Source organism: Salvia hispanica, chromosome 2, assembly GCF_023119035.1.
Source record: "Salvia hispanica cultivar TCC Black 2014 chromosome 2, UniMelb_Shisp_WGS_1.0, whole genome shotgun sequence".
Classification (NCBI taxonomy): domain Eukaryota; kingdom Viridiplantae; phylum Streptophyta; class Magnoliopsida; order Lamiales; family Lamiaceae; genus Salvia; species Salvia hispanica.
Window position 1 is genome coordinate 21,178,139 of NC_062966.1, and position 20,092 is coordinate 21,198,230.

General features: G+C 34.4%; 2 protein-coding genes across 3 annotated transcripts; both read right to left on the reverse strand.

The window, feature by feature from the left end:
• Nucleotides 1-3,039: 3,039 nt before the first annotated feature.
• On the reverse strand, nt 3,040-15,089 carry LOC125205376 (phospholipid-transporting ATPase 2-like). Of its 2 annotated transcripts, XM_048104267.1 has the most exons (25): nt 14,922-15,089; nt 14,156-14,394; nt 13,559-13,772; nt 12,870-12,986; nt 12,623-12,715; nt 12,373-12,547; nt 11,653-11,819; nt 10,932-11,036; nt 10,449-10,546; nt 10,218-10,360; nt 9,855-9,951; nt 9,599-9,708; nt 8,911-9,075; nt 7,877-8,031; nt 7,651-7,731; nt 7,405-7,525; nt 6,775-6,881; nt 6,571-6,702; nt 5,693-5,846; nt 5,049-5,166; nt 4,785-4,958; nt 4,600-4,651; nt 4,298-4,425; nt 3,871-4,021; nt 3,040-3,683 (listed from the first exon to the last, which is right to left on the reverse strand). In XM_048104267.1, exons 2-25 carry the CDS (start codon nt 14,278-14,280, stop codon nt 3,390-3,392), a joined length of 3,276 nt encoding a protein of 1,091 aa, XP_047960224.1. In that variant the 5' UTR covers nt 14,281-14,394; nt 14,922-15,089; the 3' UTR covers nt 3,040-3,389. The 2 variants fall into 2 exon arrangements, with proteins under 2 accessions (XP_047960224.1, XP_047960223.1); XM_048104266.1 differs by lacking the exons at nt 12,623-12,715; nt 12,870-12,986; nt 13,559-13,772; nt 14,156-14,394; nt 14,922-15,089 and having other exon boundaries at nt 6,571-6,705; nt 12,373-12,538.
• A 1,859-nt stretch (nt 15,090-16,948) lies between these two features.
• Nucleotides 16,949-20,077, reverse strand: LOC125205381 (3-isopropylmalate dehydrogenase, chloroplastic-like). Its single transcript, XM_048104273.1, has 11 exons — nt 19,861-20,077; nt 19,623-19,752; nt 19,383-19,494; nt 18,914-18,989; nt 18,727-18,815; nt 18,398-18,484; nt 17,954-18,070; nt 17,764-17,871; nt 17,620-17,673; nt 17,390-17,542; nt 16,949-17,225 (listed from the first exon to the last, which is right to left on the reverse strand). Exons 1-11 carry the CDS (start codon nt 20,075-20,077, stop codon nt 17,151-17,153), a joined length of 1,218 nt encoding a protein of 405 aa, XP_047960230.1. The 3' UTR covers nt 16,949-17,150.
• Between the last annotated feature and the right edge of the window lie 15 nt (nt 20,078-20,092).

The window sequence follows — 20,092 nt, forward strand, 5'->3', positions numbered from 1 at the left end:
ATTTGTAAAAATAGCCAAAAATTGCAAAGCGAATTATCACGAATCATGAATAAAATAATGTTTATTCGATTAATTTGAATCTAGAAAGGTTTTCTCTTTCTGATATAAAACTCTTGTCTAAATTCTTCCTACTATTTCATTAAAATTTAATAGAACATGAAAAGCCGGAATTGTTTATATGCATTTTGGGAACACTACAACAAAATTAAAGTAGAAGTTTATTTTTCGTCTTTCAGTTTACACACACCTATACTGTACATATATAAATCGGGTGATACAAGTCCCAGTTTATTTGCATTTTTTACATTCTCGACAAAACTAGATCCTTAGAATTGATGGGAATATACAAAACGGTTATTTGCTCTTAATTTATAGTAGTACCAATATAATTTATAATACTATAAATGACGTGTGTTAGTAAATAAAATATACTCCGTTTTTAATATCAAATCAAATAGTACTCCGTATTTTTATAGAAATAGATATGGAGAATGTAAGATATTCCAATCAAATAGGACAAGACCAGAATCCATGGTGATGTGCTTTGCTTGACAGTCGGTGATATATTTATCACCGTTTTACATCACCTACTAAATAATATTGTTCCCATCATTTATTCATTGCAAAATATAAATACTATAATGAATTATAGAATTTCTAATAATTGTATCTATAATAAATATTAAGTACTCCCTACTATCTACTTAAGATGATATACTTTCTTTTTTAGTTTGTCACAATCAAAATGACACATTATTAAAAATGGAAATATTTTTAATTTTACTTTATTCTCACTTACTTATTTTCTTCACTTAGCATACAAAATAAAGTTGTATAAAATCTCATACCGACTAAGAAATGAGTCATTTTCTATGAAACGAATAAGTATTACTCCATAAAAAGTACTATTATTATATACTCCATCCGTCCATAATTTAAAGATCCATTGGACAAGGCGGATGTGATGTTGATCAGCTTATGGCGTGGGCACCCACAACTTAACATATATGCACACTCATGTTGCAACACTTTTTGCACCATTTTTTACACCAATTGTCGTACCTCCTTCATTCCTTGTTAAGTTATTTGTATTCCTTTTATTAATTTGTACTATTCCTTTTACTAATGTACTTATGTTTCAAGTTAAGTTGAGTTATTTCATTTTTAACATTTTTTCTTTTACTTTTTTCTTCGTATTTCTTTTATCTTTTTGCTTAATTAATAAATTTTAATTTTTTTTAAAATTTCGTGCCTGAAAAATGGAAAGACGAAATGGATCTATGAAGAGTATGTGAATAAGCATAGGATTAAGATGAACCGATCCTAATAATTTTGTAGCACTGCAGGCGTTGGATTAGGTAAGCTGTTGGACGGTAAACGTCAGCGTTACGTCAATTATGAGGCAATAAATGGATTGTTAGGCTGCATGCCTATTACTTACGGCTATGATTACTCCGTTTAACCGAGCTATGTTCCGGTGGTATTGGGTGCACAAAAGGAACCGCGTGCTCCCTCTCAAATCCACCGTGTAAAGACCATGTTTCTGACAACCAAGATCCGCAGTTTTGTGCATGGCATAATCAACGGTTGTGATCATGTATCAGCAGTAGGGTCCAAATTCTCCTGAAATTGCAATCGTAGACTAAAACAACGTTTGGGGACAAAATATAGTAACTGGATTTGATATATATTTTTGGTGAAAGTGGAAGGGACCTTTGATGGTTAACTTTGCTTGTAATTTTTGTTGTTTGGGAACGCAAATTTATTACTAGTAGTTTTGATTTTAATACTGTATAAAATAAATTTATTCTTATTGCTACTCTCAATAACCCTTTCTATATGGAGTGTATTAAATTTGAAAAAGTCACGAGCCTATTATTTTTTTGGGGGGATAATATCTATTTAAATTATGAAATTTAATCCAATTATGATCAATTTTAGTAATGTTCAAAAAAGAATATGAAATCATGAAGTTTCATGTTTTCTTGATTATTTTATTTGAATAGAAAATGATATCTTTTGGTGACAGCTAGAAATTAATAACCTTGTTTTGTTAAAATAAGTATTTTTCTCATTTTAATTAAACAATATTGTTTTGAGCATCACTATAGACATTGTTTTTTACATGGATAAGCCAATTGAGACACATTTTAAAAAAATTATGTACTCGTATTCAAATATTATGAGATTGGATTAAATTAACTTTATGATTTAAATAGATATATGTAGTGCTTTTTTTCTTGTAACTTATGAAAAGGGTGGGATGCGATTTGAACTCCTATACTTAGATGTTTATAGACTTAAGTCTCATGAAGTCTATAGTAATGGTTGTTTGTAATTTCGAACACAATTTAAAATCTATTTAAATCAATTAACACTTGTTATAATATGTCTTCTTGGCCAAGATGACCTTTCAATAAACTGCAATTGACCTTCAACTACTTACACATTTATATCCATTTATTTGATTACGTCAAGTCCCAAGAAACGAATAAATGAGATATAAATGGTAAAGATGTTGTCAACCACAGCTACAAGTTAGCTCATTGCAAACTTCCAAACACAAAAAATCCACAATCTTTTCATGTGGCAATGCAAATAAAATTGTTTGCTTGTTTTGGGCACTTTCCCAATGAGGGAACGAAAATTGGATTGATCCAAATTTTGAATATACCAACAACATTTCACATGGAACAAAAAGGAATGTCTGTCTACGACGACCATTGCCTATGGTGCCTACTAATAAACTTAATACTAATATTCTTTCAGAATTGAAAAGAACAAAATAATTCGATGATAAAATATGAAAGTTGGCTTTCCAAGAGAAACAGTCTTTGGACTGGGAGATTTTATGCTTGTTTTTTGTTATGTTGGGTAGCGAAAGTTTCGGGCGTCGAAAAATAGAAAATCCAATCCCAATACACAATTGGAGCAAAAACAATTTACCAACTATATTGTTGATAGTTATTTATGTCGATGTCTCTATGTTATTTATATTAAATAACATGAATATTTTGCATATATAAATTGTACAACTACTAAGAAAAAAGACCAACTATTTGTTGTTAATTTAAACGAGGTGCTCCAAGAAAAAGTTATATGCAGACATTTTATCTACATAATTTTATTGGAACTGGGCCTTGAGATAATGTACTCTCATCTACCATCTTATATGCTAGCGTTTTAATTTCTAAGGTGTAGACTTAAGTAACGAAATATACAACTAATAATGATCTCTAAGCTATAAATCCAAAAAAGTGAGCCATTGTATTAAAAAATTCTGGACTCAAATAATTGCTCCTAAGTCTAACCAACAGAAATGAAGTATGACGGCTCAATGCTAACTAAGTCTCTATACATGTATATGCCTCCTTGAAGAATGATGAAGCTCAGTTATCCTTTCTTGTATGAGTAGAATCGGGTGGGGACTGTGACCGGAAAGAATCGGACCTCTGTGCAGGTCCGACAGAGCGTCTGGTGGCACTAGGCGATTCTGATAAGAGAGGTTCATGTACAGAATCAGTGTCCAAGGAGGATCTGGACTTAGGCTCTATGATTCCCGACGACTGGATAGGCCCTCCCAAACGTTCCAACTGCTGGAGTATGTTTATTCTGCTCGGCCTATACGTGTATCTCAAGTACTTCAGTGCCAGAACAGGGCACATTCCTGTTGCTACAATAAGCTGAAATAGAAATTAGGCGTTTGGTTAGCACATACATGAGAGAGTTCAGGCAATCTGACAAAATGATACAATTGGTTATTGAAGAATAGCATGCAATAGTAGTGTTTAGACGAGTGTGGCATTGTAGACTTGTAGTGTATATTAGTAACAGCAGTAAATAGACAATAGAATGCAGAAGATGACTCACAATCATTGTAATCCAGTAAGACGGCTGCTCGCACAAGCGAAACATTGTTGTGTACATTCCTGATGTTGGGATGGAACTAACAATCCAGTTGATGGCATAGAAAGCAACAAGATTGCCCCAGATTGCCAGGTGTTGAAAAATCGTAAAAGAACTACAACAACCAGAGTGAATTTGGGTCAATCAAGCTCAAATATAGTCAGTGTCAGTTAGCATAATGGTAATTTACAAACTATACAGCCAATTTTTTGGTTAGACAACTTAAAATTGGAAATGATTAACTCTACAAGTTTGCTTTGCAGGGAAAGAAAATAAAGTGTGTGTGGGAATACTAAGGTCAGTGAAGAATGTAGAATTTTTTTTCATGCTCACTATCAGCACAGTTTTTGTAAGTATGCATAAACAAGAACAAGAGAAATAAACTGCTCACTTGGTCTCCAATGCAACGACAAATGCTTGCAGCCAAATGCATCCAGAAACTACAACCATTGCTACCTCCTCCATCTCACTTTTCTCAAAAGCATAGGAATGTATGGTGATGACGAAAACAACAATTGCCTAGAGAATCATATAGTATCAAGTACTCATTATTAAGCAAAGATGAAACTTCAGCATACTAATGTATAGGTTAGAAAACAAATGTATTTTAAAAGGCGAGTAGTTGGTGTAATAGTACTCATCATTATATAAGAAAAAGAATAGGAAAAGACATCAAATTCAAAAGACACTCACATGGAAAAGGGACCGCCCAAACCATCCAGCAAATGTGCTTGGGTTAAGAAGTCTGTTTCAGTTTTAGTCCGGTCAGCCAAGGTACAAGAAGCAAGCAACAATAGAACAGAAAATTCAGAAGTCATTTAACTGCAAGTGCAATTGGAAACAAATGGAATATCTTTTGAGATAGTAATGAAGCGAACCTTCCTGACTGGCAATCAAATAGTATCTGGGGATGTTGCATTACAGTTCTTTCACTAAGATCTTTGTCGAGAACACTGAACAGAACTGGAACACTAGTGTAAAACACATTATAAGCCATCAAGCTGACTGTGTTGAAAAGACTGGTTCCTGAGACGCCTGAAATGAAAGAGAAACTGGAAGATTGTACTGTTAGCACACAAGTAAATCTTATACTACTAATTTGCTTCTCAAGAGAGTGTATATGAGGAAGTTAAACAACTTACAAAATCTGGATGAAACATATCAGCAATGACTTATAGAAAGAATATTGGGAAAGAAATGCAGTTCGGTTGTATGAATAGCGCCCATGCACAAGTATCAGTCTTTTCAAAAATCGGAATTCTGCACGTGAAGAATATGGGGGGTATAACAAATTTTAGTAAGAACATATATTAATTACTGTGAGTGACGTAAGTCCACAAAGATAAATTTCTGAAGTATTACTAGAATAAAAGTACAGAAACATAACTTTCAATCCAAATTCAAGCAAAAGCACAATTGATTCTTAAAGGAAAGACAACTCAATTTCTAAAGAGCGAAGATTTGAAATATTTCAACAGTACAATGCACGTGTACATTTGAGTAGCATAGCCCAGATCATGAACAAAACATATAGTCTAATTACACTTTAAGCTATATCAGGACGTGCTTATTAAAAGGATTCTGCAAAAGCCAAATAGTTTTTTTTTTTCAGTACTGACAAACATACATGGAAGTCTCATATGTTTTAAAAGTAAGTCAGAGTAGAAGGGCAAAAAGATTCACCTAGCTCTCATCAGAAAACACAATATTGATTCAGTAAATCATGTTCTAGATATGTTATTTAACCCATCAAACAATGCAGGAAATACATAAACAAATATCTTACTTCCAATGCTATAATCAGCTGCTCTGGCTGCCTGCAGTCCTTCTCTTCCACTGATGCCAACCCCTATGTCAGCTTGTTGAATCATCCTCACATCATTCCCACCATCCCCAATGGCCAGAGTTCTGTAATCACATAACTTCAAAAGTTCTACAAGCTGAAAAAAATGAATTTCAGTGATACTTTTAAGGGATATGTATGTACAGCCAAATGGTTCTTCCAGTTAGAAAGAAAAACTAATTTCAAGGGAAATGTATGTACAGAATTTCAGATGACCAAATAAAAACTCCCCCCTGTGTCAACTGAAAACCAATCTGTACTAATGATTTTGTATGCTCTACGACTGTCATAAAAATAAGCAGTAATGTAATACAGTATGAAAACCATGAATATGAAATAAGCATGAATAATGTAAATAAAGCATTAATGTATGTGAATAATACACAAATAAGCATGGTTAATAATTTATATGGGGGAAAAGTGTTAATATAACCACCCCTTACATGTATTATATTTTCTTTCTCGGGGTTCGAAAAATGGACGGAAAAGCATCACACTTTTTGTATAGTCACAAGGGATACGTAGCATACAATGAACAAGACCACAGACACCAACGTTTGCCATTTATAGCAATAGCATATAGGTTCTAATACTTTCTAAGACTATTAAACTACATAGTTAGACAAAGCTTTCTTGCACAGAACATAATTTTTGGGAAAGTATGGAGATTCCAGAATAATCACTAGCGATAGAGGCTTGGAGATGCATACCTTTCCATGGTATTTCATAAATTCCATGCCATAAAAAAAATCCAAGCATATAGTTAACTATAATATTATCCTCCAGATGCAGAAACTAGTTACAAGAGTTGAGTCAGACACCTGTGCCTTTTGGGATGGAGTAACACGACAGCAAATAGCTGTCCTTGACAAAATCGCAAGTTCTGTGAATGGTTTACGATAATGCTTGAGGGCAATTTCAAGAGCCCAGCCATCAACAACAAAAGCTACATCCTGCTACAATAAAAAACCAAGTGGTCAAAGATTGCAGTTAATCTAGTTTCAGAAAAAATGGAAAAATCATACCTTGGATTCAGACTCTGTGATTCTCGTAGTTAGCAAAACTCTCTCCAAGCTCCTACATACTTCATCCTCAGTTTTCCCATCAATAATCAGAAGCTGACCTTTAGGCTCTGTTAATGATGCACAAAAGTAGTTTGAATTTTGAAACACGATTTAGTAGAATAACAAAAAAGCTATAGTTATAGAAGCATCAGGTACAAAAGGTCCAGCAGAAGGCTGACAACAAACATATTCTTAAAAGAATACTATCAATGTTAAATCTTGCATATGAATTTTGTGTCAGATGGACAATTGAGATAATGTTATATGAGTTTGATCGAGTTTTCTTTGCATATATTATCAATAGCAAGAATGAATCAATGCCGAATTGGAGAAGAAATAGAACTCCACAGATAGCCAATAGGCCTCTAGGAATATCAATATTTATAATAACTAAGTCTTTTAATCTCTAACATATTTCCAGAAGGTGTCCGCCAGTTTTAACAATTTCTGCAATAACCTTAAGAATATCCCTGTTTTTTTCCCCAAACTTCAGAGAGTTGTCTTTGCATAGCTCACATGATCTATCTGTTGAACTGTTCATTATAAACCATTATCACAGTAGAAATATGTGAAGATCTGAAAAAAGATAACCTGGGGACACAAAATTGCAAGAAAGAGCAATTTGTATAGCTGTGCTCATCTTGTCTCCAGTCAGCATCCAAAAATTTATTCCAGCTTTCCTAAGAGTTTCTATTGTCTCCGGAACACCCTCCTGCATCATTATCAAAGTAGAAGTGCAGGTAAAACACCTTGTTCAACAGATTAGATAGGTTTGTGAAAAATGGAAATACATGTATGACCCTCAAATTGTAAGGGGTCATGAGCAGACATTGTCACCTGTAGACGATCCTCTATGGCAGCTACACCAAGGATCTCAAAATCACGCTCTAACCTTTGGCAGACTTCAGCTACTCTCCGCTGCAAAATAGAGTAAGTGGTATTAGTACAATTTCTATGGCAATCAAACAGACAATTGACTTAATGCAGAATGCCAGAAATCGTGAGCGAAAATAGGAACCTAAGAAAATGAAAAAGGAAAACTGAAAGTAGTGTCTTGTTTTACCTCTCTATCAACTAGAGTACTATTAGCCTCTTTAAACATTGAGGTCCACTCCTGATATTCATCCTCCTCTAATTTGCGCCAAGCAAGGCACAATGTTCTCAGACCCATTTGAGCATACTGTTCTACAGCTTCGGCAAAAGTCCTAACCTGTTGCCCTGACACAATCTATCTGTTAGATATTACAATTAAGATTCCATCCTCCTGAAGAAAAGATAATTAAACATGGACCATGGACAATGCCAAAAGCTAAGATATTCATGGAGAAAGACAAGAAATTGTAGGATACAGATAAAATAAATCCAACATATTGAGCAGATATGCCAAGAAGCTTATAGAACGATAAAAGAGAGAAACAAAAATCAAATAAAATGTCAGGATAATAGTTTTGAAAAGATGATTTATGCATTTTGTCTTTTAAGTTAGCACGAACCAATCATAGAGTGCAAGGAACAATATGGTGGATATTTACAGAAAATTAAGAAACAGAGAGATCAATTAGAGATGAAAAGTACTCGGTTCATGTTGAAGGAAACATGCTTTTTATAACTTCCATTGTTTATACTAAATGCACATAACCTTTTTCACCAGCCAAACTGGGCACAGTCAATAAGGTCTAGAATCACAAAGCTAGAGTAGAAGACACAACCCCAGAGTTATTCAATACAGATTCATACACTGCATCTGGACCAGGTTCCTATAGCCTAAGCCATCAAGACACAGAAATGAACCTTTTTCATGAATATAGCCTTGAATACAGATCAAATGAATCCGTTCTTGGTATCAGTTCTATCAAGAAGATCAATATATAAGCCAGTTTGATAAAATAATAGGGAGATTGAAGAAATTTTAAATTATTGTGAGAAGATGGCTATTCTAAACTTTTGGAAAGAGTGGGGAACTGAGCACTGATATAAATTCTATGCATAAAAGTTCAGAGCTAAAAGATTCCTATACCAAGCAACACGAAGTTTCCCCCAGCAATACTGTTGCCAATAGAACCGAAATAGTATCAATGGAAATAAGAATGAGATTACCAGAATAGGTAAGAGGAAGAATAGTTTCATCTGCTCCTTTTGACAAGATGAAAAGTTCCCCGCTTTGGCATTCCCTAACCACCACAGACATTCTTTTCCTGTCAGATGTGAACTCCAGAGTGTCAAGTACTTCATATCGCAGTGGAGATGCATTGAGGTTAATATCTGCAGCCAGGTACGTTTATAAGCATCTCATATAAAAATTAAGTACATCAACTATGAAAACTGTAGTACGTCAATCCAATCGAGTTTTGATTTAAAATAGGAAATATAAGATGCCCAAATTATATAATTAACTCATATTCAAGTTCAACTGTCCCAATAATCCCTTACAAATTGTACACCGTAAGTGGAATACAACCTCGTTCCTGACCTCAAAGTTGACTACATAACAAGGTTCAAAATTTTACATAATTTGTCGTAACAACGTGTTCACTACGGCTAAAATAATACTAATATTCTACATAATAGGCATATATATGTGTATGTGTATGTGTATGTGTATGTGTATGTGTATGTGTATGTGTATGTGTATGTGTATGTGTATGTGTATGTGTATGTGTATGTGTATGTGTATGTGTATGTGTATGTGTACGTGTCTACATGTTTGCTGCAGATATCTTGGAAGCCAGGTGGCAGGCCCTTCAAGCCCATCACCCATCCATCCCCTGATATCATCTAAGCTTACCAAGAATATTTCCGTTTTTATTCTCCAAAACCATGCGCAAACGAGCAGCAGCACATACAAGGGCTTCTTCATCTTGGGATAGTGCCTTGTATGAAATTGTCCCACTTTTGCTGTACAGAGTCACAGAAAAAGTAGGCCAGATATCACTAGAGGAGAAAATAATTCTTCATAACCAGATATAAAAGGAAGAGTTGTTCTTCTTTGCGTGTGTATCATTCCAGCAAGAATTATCTTATGAGTACATTGCAATAGTTACCTTCGTACGGGAATTACGGTATTGCATATTGCCATAACTTTGAGAAATAGAATGACATCAGCAGACCCAGTGGATACAGCATTAAGCAGTTGTGCATCTGTATAGCACAGGATCTGGGTATAAATAAAAGCTACATAATGAATTATACTAGAGAAACACCATGCATCAGCCAATTAGGATTTTTGCTTTAGCTGACACTACGGCATCCTGAATCTCTCTTACATTTTTTTTGTTATGGAAACTAAACCTGGATACACATGATGGCATCTCAAGACTCATCCATCTATTTTAGTAATCCTTAATCCAAGATAATGTTTTCCAAATGAGCTATGATTAATGCATGAGGAGATTTGCAAGACCGACCTGTCAAGGCATCCCCACTCTCATTCCCATAGAATCTCCCACTTATGCAGCATCTTTTGAAGATCATTTGGTTTTCAGTAAGAGTTCCTGTCTTATCTGTCAATATATACTCAACTTGTCCCAAGTCCTCACTGATTGCTTGGCTTTCAACAATAAGAAAAACAATAAGTAAATGAGAATTGCATGTACAATCAGGCAACAGTAGTTATGAGTTCATTCTCAGTTTCTTACTTAGCTGCATTGGACCGAATCCCTGTTTCTGGATCAACCATCTCGACATCCCAATCTATAAATTTGGCATACAGGCTTTTAGCTAGATCTAAGGACACCTGCAACAAAGACCATTCAGCAGTCCTCATATATGTTCATACTCCCTCTGATCCATAATATTAGAAACTATTTCCATTTTGGTCTGTCCCTTAAAAATAGAAACTTTCTAGTTTAGGAAACATTTTCTCTCTAATGACGTAGGAACCGTGCCGTTTCAAAAGTTTCTATTTTTTATAGATGGAGGGAGTAAATGTTATCGAGACATGCAACACATGTAGAATTCATTTAATGAATTACATTTATTCTTTCTAGTTTCTTTAAGTGTACAATTATCAGCTTTAGACATAAGCATCCCCAAGGAATAAGTTTAATTGTACAGACATCAGAACCCTAATCGAGAGACATGAAAATCAGATGGGATGATTAGAATACTCAAAAGCTTACCTTTATAGATATAGGAATCATGATGGAGCAAAGTAGTTCAAATCGAAGCGGGATGACCAGAAGCTCATACCAAGGACCTTCTTTTGGATATTGGACATACCATAGCTACAAAGGATAGATCAAGATGTTTACATCAGATGCAAAAAAGGAATCAAGGCACATCAAAGGTGCAGTGTGCTAGCAATGTATATAACAGATTTAAGCATCCTAAAATAGTTACACAGATTATTAACAAAGATGATCATCATCTTTCGTCTCAACAATTTCTTGAACAAAGCTAAGTTCTTAAAGATTACTATATTCTCACCGTCCGCGAATAGTTGTCTCATATTTCCTTTTCTGTCTGTCCACGAATAATTGTCAGATTAACCGTTTACTACTTTTGGTAAATGGACCCCATGTTCCACTAATTCCTCTCACTCACATTTTATAATAAAACTAAAGTAGAGCACACATTCCAGTAAATTTTTCTACCTATTTCCTTTACCTTTCTTAAAACCCGAGTCGAGTCAAAATAAGACAACTAACCGCAGACGGAGGGAGTAATACTTACTATAACTTCACCAAATAAACTTCACCCTAAAACATAGTACTAGGAGTATAATATTTGCTTCAAGACGTTATTGTGGGATTCCCATTTTTGATAACATTCTCTTGCACATTGAACTAATAAATTAAGACTGAGAGCAAGAATGAATTGACAATCTTTAAAGAGATATACCTTCCTCCCTACTTTGTCCTTAAAAACATTGCCAGCTATGCCCAGAACAATGACGACAACTATCTGGAAAACGAAAATTGCTCCAGTCAATTTGTCAACCATGGCATCTACAGCTGTAAGCTTTGGTTCAGCTATACCCCTACACATGCCCAGCTTGGTTTGATTGCCTGAAATAAAAAATAGATGGGGCGTTACAGCATACAGAAATAAAATGTACAGGAAAGAAGTTGAGAGCTATGACCTTGGAACTTATAAAGCTAGTGAAAGTTTGGGTGTGTGTCCAGAGAAGAACAATGAAAACAAAGCAAAAGTGAATCACACGTCTAAAAAATGTGTATTAATTAGAAGTATGCAGAAGCTCCCTTCTTGTCATTGGCAGAGCCGAAGAGATATTGAAATTTTATGCAGTGTCAAATAGACATGATAAGATTCAAAAAGAAAGACGGAGACTTTAGAGCCAAAAACATGACTCAAGTAGACAAAAGTTGATATGAAAATGTTTCTTGAATTGGAAAATGATTTTGCAGCATGTCCTTGTAAAGACGTTTGTGTCAAACTAATAAAGAGGAAAGACTCTAAAGATGGATGAAAACTGCTCTATGGACTACACTAATGAACCACTAACACAGCTACTACAAGTATGTTTTATCAGTCCCAATGATGTCACCAGAAAGACAACCTTTTATTCTATTCAATGTGCCTGAAGGTTTACAAACTTACCTGTGTATACAGCAACTCCGCATGCCCACTCTGTGTTCCTTAAGTAGCATGATTGAAGAAGTGTGTTTTTTATTGTCAAGGGGAAAATATCATTATCGAGAAATGGAGGAAACAGTCGCATGTTTGCATCAAACCTCCTAATATCTTTATTGGGACTGGGACACTCAATTACACCCTGGCACATGAACAAGAATTAATATAATGTGTATGATATTGTAAATAAACAATTCAAAACATACAAATGTCTTGCCTTGATCTTGTGCAACAAGTCAACATCTATTCCCATGCAAGCAGAAGGTATTGACCGTGTCTTTAGGTCAGTTTCACCATCTAGTGCTGCTGTCTAGAATACAAACACATCATTATCATCTACACATTAGGTGAACATACACATTCTGTCCTCAGACTGATGAACATCAGCATTTATTATAACTTGGACAATAAATCCAAACACCTCATAATAAACAAATTAATCTAAATATAGAGAGGGGGGTTACCTCCACATAGCAAACCCCTTGTGGATCAGCCGTGCCAAGTAACACAAGATCACAAGGAACTTCGTCATTTTCACGGAGCCATACTATGTTTCCGATACAAATGTCTTGAGCTTGAATCTAAGGAAACCAAAAAAATCACCAAAATGAGAAAGTCGAAGGGATAAAGACAGAAAAGACAATCATATAAGTTGAGAAATCAAGAAGCATTTCTATGAAAAACAATTTGCAGCAACAGTGACCTCTAAAAAATCATGTTATACATGACCGTGAAGACCTGTTGGACACATGATATGAATTGACTGCAAGCAGTTTCTACAAGTACTAATTGATAATAAAAAAACAAAATGTTTTACGCCAACATGGCATGCCCAGGGCACTCTTAATGTTGCCTTACACCCTTTTATGTATATGCATAATGTTGAACAGGTAATCTCCATATACATTACAAACATTTCTGGTGAGATAAGTATACTATAACCAACAAGAGCGCTGCAATACTGAGGATGTGAACAGCCCACTACCCCCCGATTTTAAAAAACAAATCCACCTGTTTAACTTTCCTGGTAAAACCATATTTTGGTGATCTAGAATGAGCACCCATCTCACTCAATTCAAAACAAATTCAAGATAGAACTGTAAAATAATGCCACAGTAGAACAGAAAAGCAAATCGGATGGCAGTTTACGCACCAGCTTTCTTATTCCTTGCCTTACAATCCAAATTTCTTTTTCATTTGCTTTTTTATCCGAGAGATGTCTATTGTAATCATCCCATGCTTCTTTACTTGAAGAGACTGCAAATATCAATATAAGAGGACCCCAAGTACTTGCAGGATTCACAGGAGTGATGAGGGACCAAAGTTGAAGGCAAGCAATCAACAGAAAGTATTGATTCATAAAGCGGCTGCAAATAAAAGATAGAGCTCACATTATGGATTAAAGAATACAATACTTAATACAGATGCTGGTGCTGCCAATAGAGATGATTGCACAGATTGAGTCCATAAAGATAAATCCATGAACGTGGTCTCAGTTGGTCAAGGTTTGCTGATTATAGCCAATAAAACATAGCAGGAAATGAAAAGGAAAAAGAAAAGTATAGTTCGTAGCAGTGACTGAAATACTACATAACTGACTAAGAATTATACAGTGACTGAAATACTACATAACCGGCTAAGAATTATATGTGTTCATGCTGGGGTTTGACCTCTCCACACTAAAGACCAATAATAGATCAAGTTGAAAGCAGCAGTATACATATTTTATAGAGGAGATATAAACGCTAACCTGAATTGTTCCCATAGATTTTTGGGGAGAAAATTCAATATGGTATACTTTCTATTTGATATACGATTGTCACAGTAGATATCTTTTGCTAGGTTGTCATCATTTATGTATACATATCGCTTCATGATCAACTTAATTGCAGGTGTCAAAGTAACACCGGCTCACAGCAACCCAGTCATTAACCACAGGGACACTCAGTGTGCAGTGATTGTGCTATGAGTTTCAGAAATTTGCACACCCTGCAATAAGTTTAAACTCTTATTAGCACTAGCACAATAAGTCTACTAAAAACAGAACACATATGGATGAAAATAAATCAGCACAAACAACCGAAAATTGCTTAGAAAAGTTGAAGGATCCAGATAAGTCCTCCCAAAACGATTGAATGATCATGATATGGACAGAGCAGGGTCAATAAACATGATTAGCCTAAATAAAATTCACTATCTGCAGACGCCTAACTGTGTTAAAAACGTGTTTGTCTGGGCAGTCAGATGCCCAGACATTGGAAAATTCTTCAAAATCGCAATCGAGGCTCGAATTAAACGAATTTAGAGGATCGCATTCACTAAAATAAAGGAACAAACGAAAGATTAAATATAACAATGCTCGATCGTTTAACCAATAAAAAGGAGTGAAATCTGACAACGCATTCGCTGTTTCCACTTAATCAACGCGGCGGGGAAGAATGTGTGGCGATGAAAGGGGATCATCGGTGGGTATATACTCGTATAAATCAAGCAATTGAGTGATATAGGGTTCTCACCTGTTTTCAAACTGTATTACGAAAGCAGAAACTGTCGTCAGCTATAAATGCTCTCCTCTTTTCTGCTGTTGGAGAAATCAATAGCAGCTAACGAAGAGGAATTCATTCGTTTCAGAGAAAATGAGGAAGAAGAAGATGGTGTTCCAGAATGATGATGAATGTTTTGCTTGCATTACATTACGTGAAAAACGGAATATACGAATTTTGATAACAAATATACGAATTAATAGAAAAATGTGTTCAATTGGAGAAGCACTCTAATATTAAGTACTCTTCAATGTTCCTTTATTTTTTGGATTAAATAAGTCTTGATATTTTTTTATTTTTTTGAAATAAGTGTTGATGTTAGCTCAATTTATTGACATGCATGCCCTTGTATCAGCTCATTTTTTATTTTTTTTTATAATTTTAATTTAAATGGGCTTAGCTCAATTTTTAGATACTCATACCTATTTGAAGCACTCAATTTTCTACCTTTATTTTGTTTAACAAAAATGTCAAAAGTATTACTCCTGCGGTCTCTTAATTCTTTTCTTTTTTGGCTGTCCTAAAAATTATGAACATTTTTTTTTTGGAAACTTCTTTCGTTTTAATAAGATGGAACCTATTCTCTACTAACTATACTTTATGGCCATGTTTGGTTGGCGGGAAAATAAAGTTGGCAAGGAAAATGATTCCTGGGAAAATGAATCCCTGGAATATGAATTCTAGTAACTTTACTTTCCTGTGTTTGAAAAATATCAAGATTTAAATATATACTTAATTTAAACACCAAATTAAAAATATACTTATTATTTTTTTATTTCTAAAGAAGAATAATATTGTACAATTTTTAATAAATTATTAGTATAAATAATAATTATTATATTATTATATTAATTACTAAGATGTATAGTTTAAATATGGATTATCCATCTTAATATATAATAATTTAATTATTATTATAGTTACATGGTATATTATACTCATTTATTATAATAATAAATAAAATAATTATTCTATTATAATTATAATATTTACAGATATTATAATTGAATAAATTTTATAAATTAAATTTGCACTATGACTCTATTGATTAATTATTAATTTATATTTACAATCATTATTATTTATTATATGATTTATATTATATAATTATATTTTAAATTATTTAATAAATTATTAATTTCTATTATGAATTATTATAAAATATAGTTATAATTATGATAATTTAATTATAGTTATTTATTATAGTAAAATTAAGTATTTATAAATTTAATTTATATTTAAAACATTGTCATTAATAATAATAATAATAATAATAATAATAATAATAATAATAATAATAATAATAATATATTGCTTAAACATGTAAGAATCCTAGAACTGAGAAAAAGAATACCTAAGAAAAGTTAGGATTCAGAATCTTAGAAAGTTGTACTAACTTTCTCTGTTCTCGGATTCTGATTACTTTTCCAATTTGATTAAAAACCGAAACAAACATAGAAATTTAAAATTTAAGGAATCAGATTGCTTTCTCAGACAGAATCCTGGCAACCAAACATGGCCTATAAACTTTTTGTTTCTATCTTTCTCGTACTTTACTAATTATGCATTAAAATCCGTATCGAACCAAATATTCATACTTTTCAAAGACGGGGGAAGTAATTATTTTGATTAATAGTTACTATTACTATTATTATTATACATTTTGTTTTGTCTTAATTTCTTTATCTTCAAAATTTTCTAGTAAATTTATCTTTCTAACATGACAAGTTTAATTTTCGTAAAATAATATTCTAATCACTTTTCTTATGATCTCGCACTTTACCAACACACTGGAGTATTATAGATATAATTTTAAAATTTATCATTTAAATTTGAGTCGTTTCGGCTGCAATTATTCGAAATAGCAGTAGTACTCTTTATATCTGTAGTAGTCTGTAGAAATTATTTTGAAAATACTAGAACTTAACTGAAGAATGTAGTAACCATGTATTCGAGTAGCTACAAAACGTCCACATTTAGACAAAATACAACAATACATGTTACTGCAATTGATAATTTACGACCACTCTTATTCCAACAATTATCCATTCTGCTACAGTTTAATATCGCCTCAGTTTAAATCTCTAGAAAAAAGAAAGAAAAATAAAAAACACCTTCAAATTGCATAATAGTTTGATGGAAATGGCAAGATAAGATGGTATGCTCGATCTCCGTTCAAGGGTTATCTAGCCAGACGGCTTCTCATACGGGAGTGGCAACTTTACTATCTATCGACTTCAATACTTGTTCACCCATCTCCTTGCAACCAACCAGTTTCTGGAATCAAAAGAATGTGATAGTCATAAACAGGAAAGATTAAACTCTCAATGATCACTTGGTTCAGTTTTTTGCCTTTTCAGCAGCAAGAATGTAAAACCAGAGGCAATAAAGAACAAAAGGCAATGGTTAAAACAAAACTGAACTCCATCAAAGAGAGATACCTGTCCAGCTGAGTATATATCACCCGTACGATATCCTCTGTCTAGAGTGTCTAAGACAGCAGCCTCAATCCTACGGGCAGCCTTCTCCTCTCCAAGACCATATCTCAAAAGCATGGCTGCACTCAACACTGTTGCCAACGGATTTGCTTTGTCCTGAAATATATACGGTTAACCCCACATAACAATAAAAGATAAGGTATGGTAGTCTTATCAGGGAAGCTATGACAAACCTGCCCAGCAATATCAGGAGCAGAACCATGTATTGGTTCGAACAACCCAGGTCCCTACAAGTCCAGTTTACAAATGTTAAATGTATAAAAAAAGGAAACACATACCGTTAGTTATTTAATGGAGGAAGATAATTCATCTCATACCGATTCACCAATGCTTGCGGATGGAAGCATCCCTATGCTACCAGTGATCATTGATGCTTCATCGGATAAAATATCGCCAAATATGTTATTTGTAACAATAGTGTCAAACTGCAATGACAATGTAGGCTTGTATTTATTCATGTCTTCTGATAATCACAAATCTAACACAGGGAAATCCAAAGACATGAACCTGTTTTGGGTTTCGGACAAGCTGCATGGCTGCATTGTCAACATACATGTGTGAGAGTTCAACATCCGGGTATTCTGAGGATAAGGCTGTGACTCTTTTTCTCCATAGCATGGAAGCCTGGCCATTACAAAATTACACAGGCACATTGAATATATATGAAGCACAGTTGAAACCAAAGCAATAATTTTCATGAAGTGATGCATGTTTATTACAAAGAAAATTTCTAGATTCAGTGAAGCATGTTGATTTCATGCAGAAGCATTGGTAGGAGCTGGAACACAAAGCATGTGAATGAAAAACACGTTAAGCCACCAACTGACCGATAAAGAGATCAGGCGTGATAAAAAATTTCTCCGGTGGTATCAGTGCATGATTATACTCCACTAGACAACTAGTTTCTCTTCTCTAAGCATGTGAAATATTAAATTAAAATGAGTCAATTACCTCCAAAACGTTAGCTTTATCAACAGAACAAAGTTTTCCACTACGTTTTCGAGCAGTTTCAAATGCAACCCGAGCAATGCGATCAATCTGAAAAAGGATATTCACATGATAGAAAGTATGGTTATATATTCTGAATTAGAAAAGAACTACTCAATAAAAATCACACAATGTTGTAAAATATTCATTGAGATAAGTAGTAGTTTCAAAAATCGAATATTAACGACTAATAGAAAAAATATTTCTTAAGGAGGTACAAGATTATTGCTTCCTGCAGCGGACGTTTAATCATTCCCTTTAACCATGTCAACTAAGGTTCCGTAGAAGACTACCTCATGACTGCTGTACACCTCAGTGTTGAATCCAATTTCTTCACCATTTTCATTTGTACTAAAACCCCTTGGCTTGCCAAAATAAATGCCTAATCAAATGATATACAATGAAAATAACTGTATCATCAAAATGATATCAAAGATATATTTCATAATCAAGTAGTATTAAGACCATTAGACAACTAACCTCCAGTAAGTTCCCTTACCACCATCAAATCCACACCCTCAGCGACATCTTTCTTCAAAGTTGAAGCATCCACTAACTAATACACAAGCAAAGTTGACCATTAAATATACTCCTAATACAGAGAAACACCAAATTAAATGTAGTAACATTGTAACAATAAGGCCCAAGAAAATTGCTGCATAATATTCATTTTCTTGCTTCCAATTCAATGTGTGGTTGGTTTGTTTTTCTTTCTTATTTCAGCCCAAAATTACAACTTAAGCGTGTTAAAAATAAACCATAACCTTGAAACTTGCCATAGAAATGAAGGCCAATCACAGCACATAAACTCGACATAATACATCCTACATCCATCTAACCTTGTCTGTGTAGTTTAGTCGTCAATAATAATCATCCCGAAACTACCAGAAATCTCAAATTTAAAAAGGATAGTACAGTAAAACCATCAGCCTCAGCTCGAACATTTTACCTGAGGCAAAACTGTAGCTGGTCTCAAGTTCGCAAAAACCTTAAGACCCGCCCGAAGCTGAAGCAGCCCTGTCTCAGGCTTCAAATGCTTCTCATTGTTATCCCACTTATACCTTCACATCAATATCAAAAGTTCAAGTAGTAATCCGAAACCATAACTAAAAATAACAGATAACCAAAGCTCGAAATCACCGTAGCTTTTCATCTTAACTACTAAAATAGTTAAATATAACATTTTTACCCTCCAATAGCCCCAAGAAGAACAGCATCAGAATCCTTTGCAGTCGAAAGGGTCTCTTCCGGCAAGGGCACACCGGTCAAATCAAGGGCGGCGCCGCCCACCGGAACCTCCTTGAACTTAAACTCGAATCCTGCCATTAAGTTCTTCTCAGTACCAAATTAATTAATTTGAGATAGAGAGAATGGAGAGGGAGAGATGACTCATTTCAATTGAACTCGGTTGCAACTGAGTTTTCGACCTTCAAGGGAGGCGACGAGCTGGAGGGCGCTCTTAGCAACAGAGATGACTTCAGGGCCAATGCCGTCGCCGGAGAGGAGGGTGATGTTGTAGCTCTTGGATGGCGCGGCAGCGGAGCAGCGGACAGTGGAGAATCTAGGGACGCGTTTGGAGGCGGGCTTGGAGTGAAGTAGCAGAGGAGCGAAGGGTTTGCAGTTGAGTTGCAGAGAAGCCGCCATGATTGAGAGTGAGAT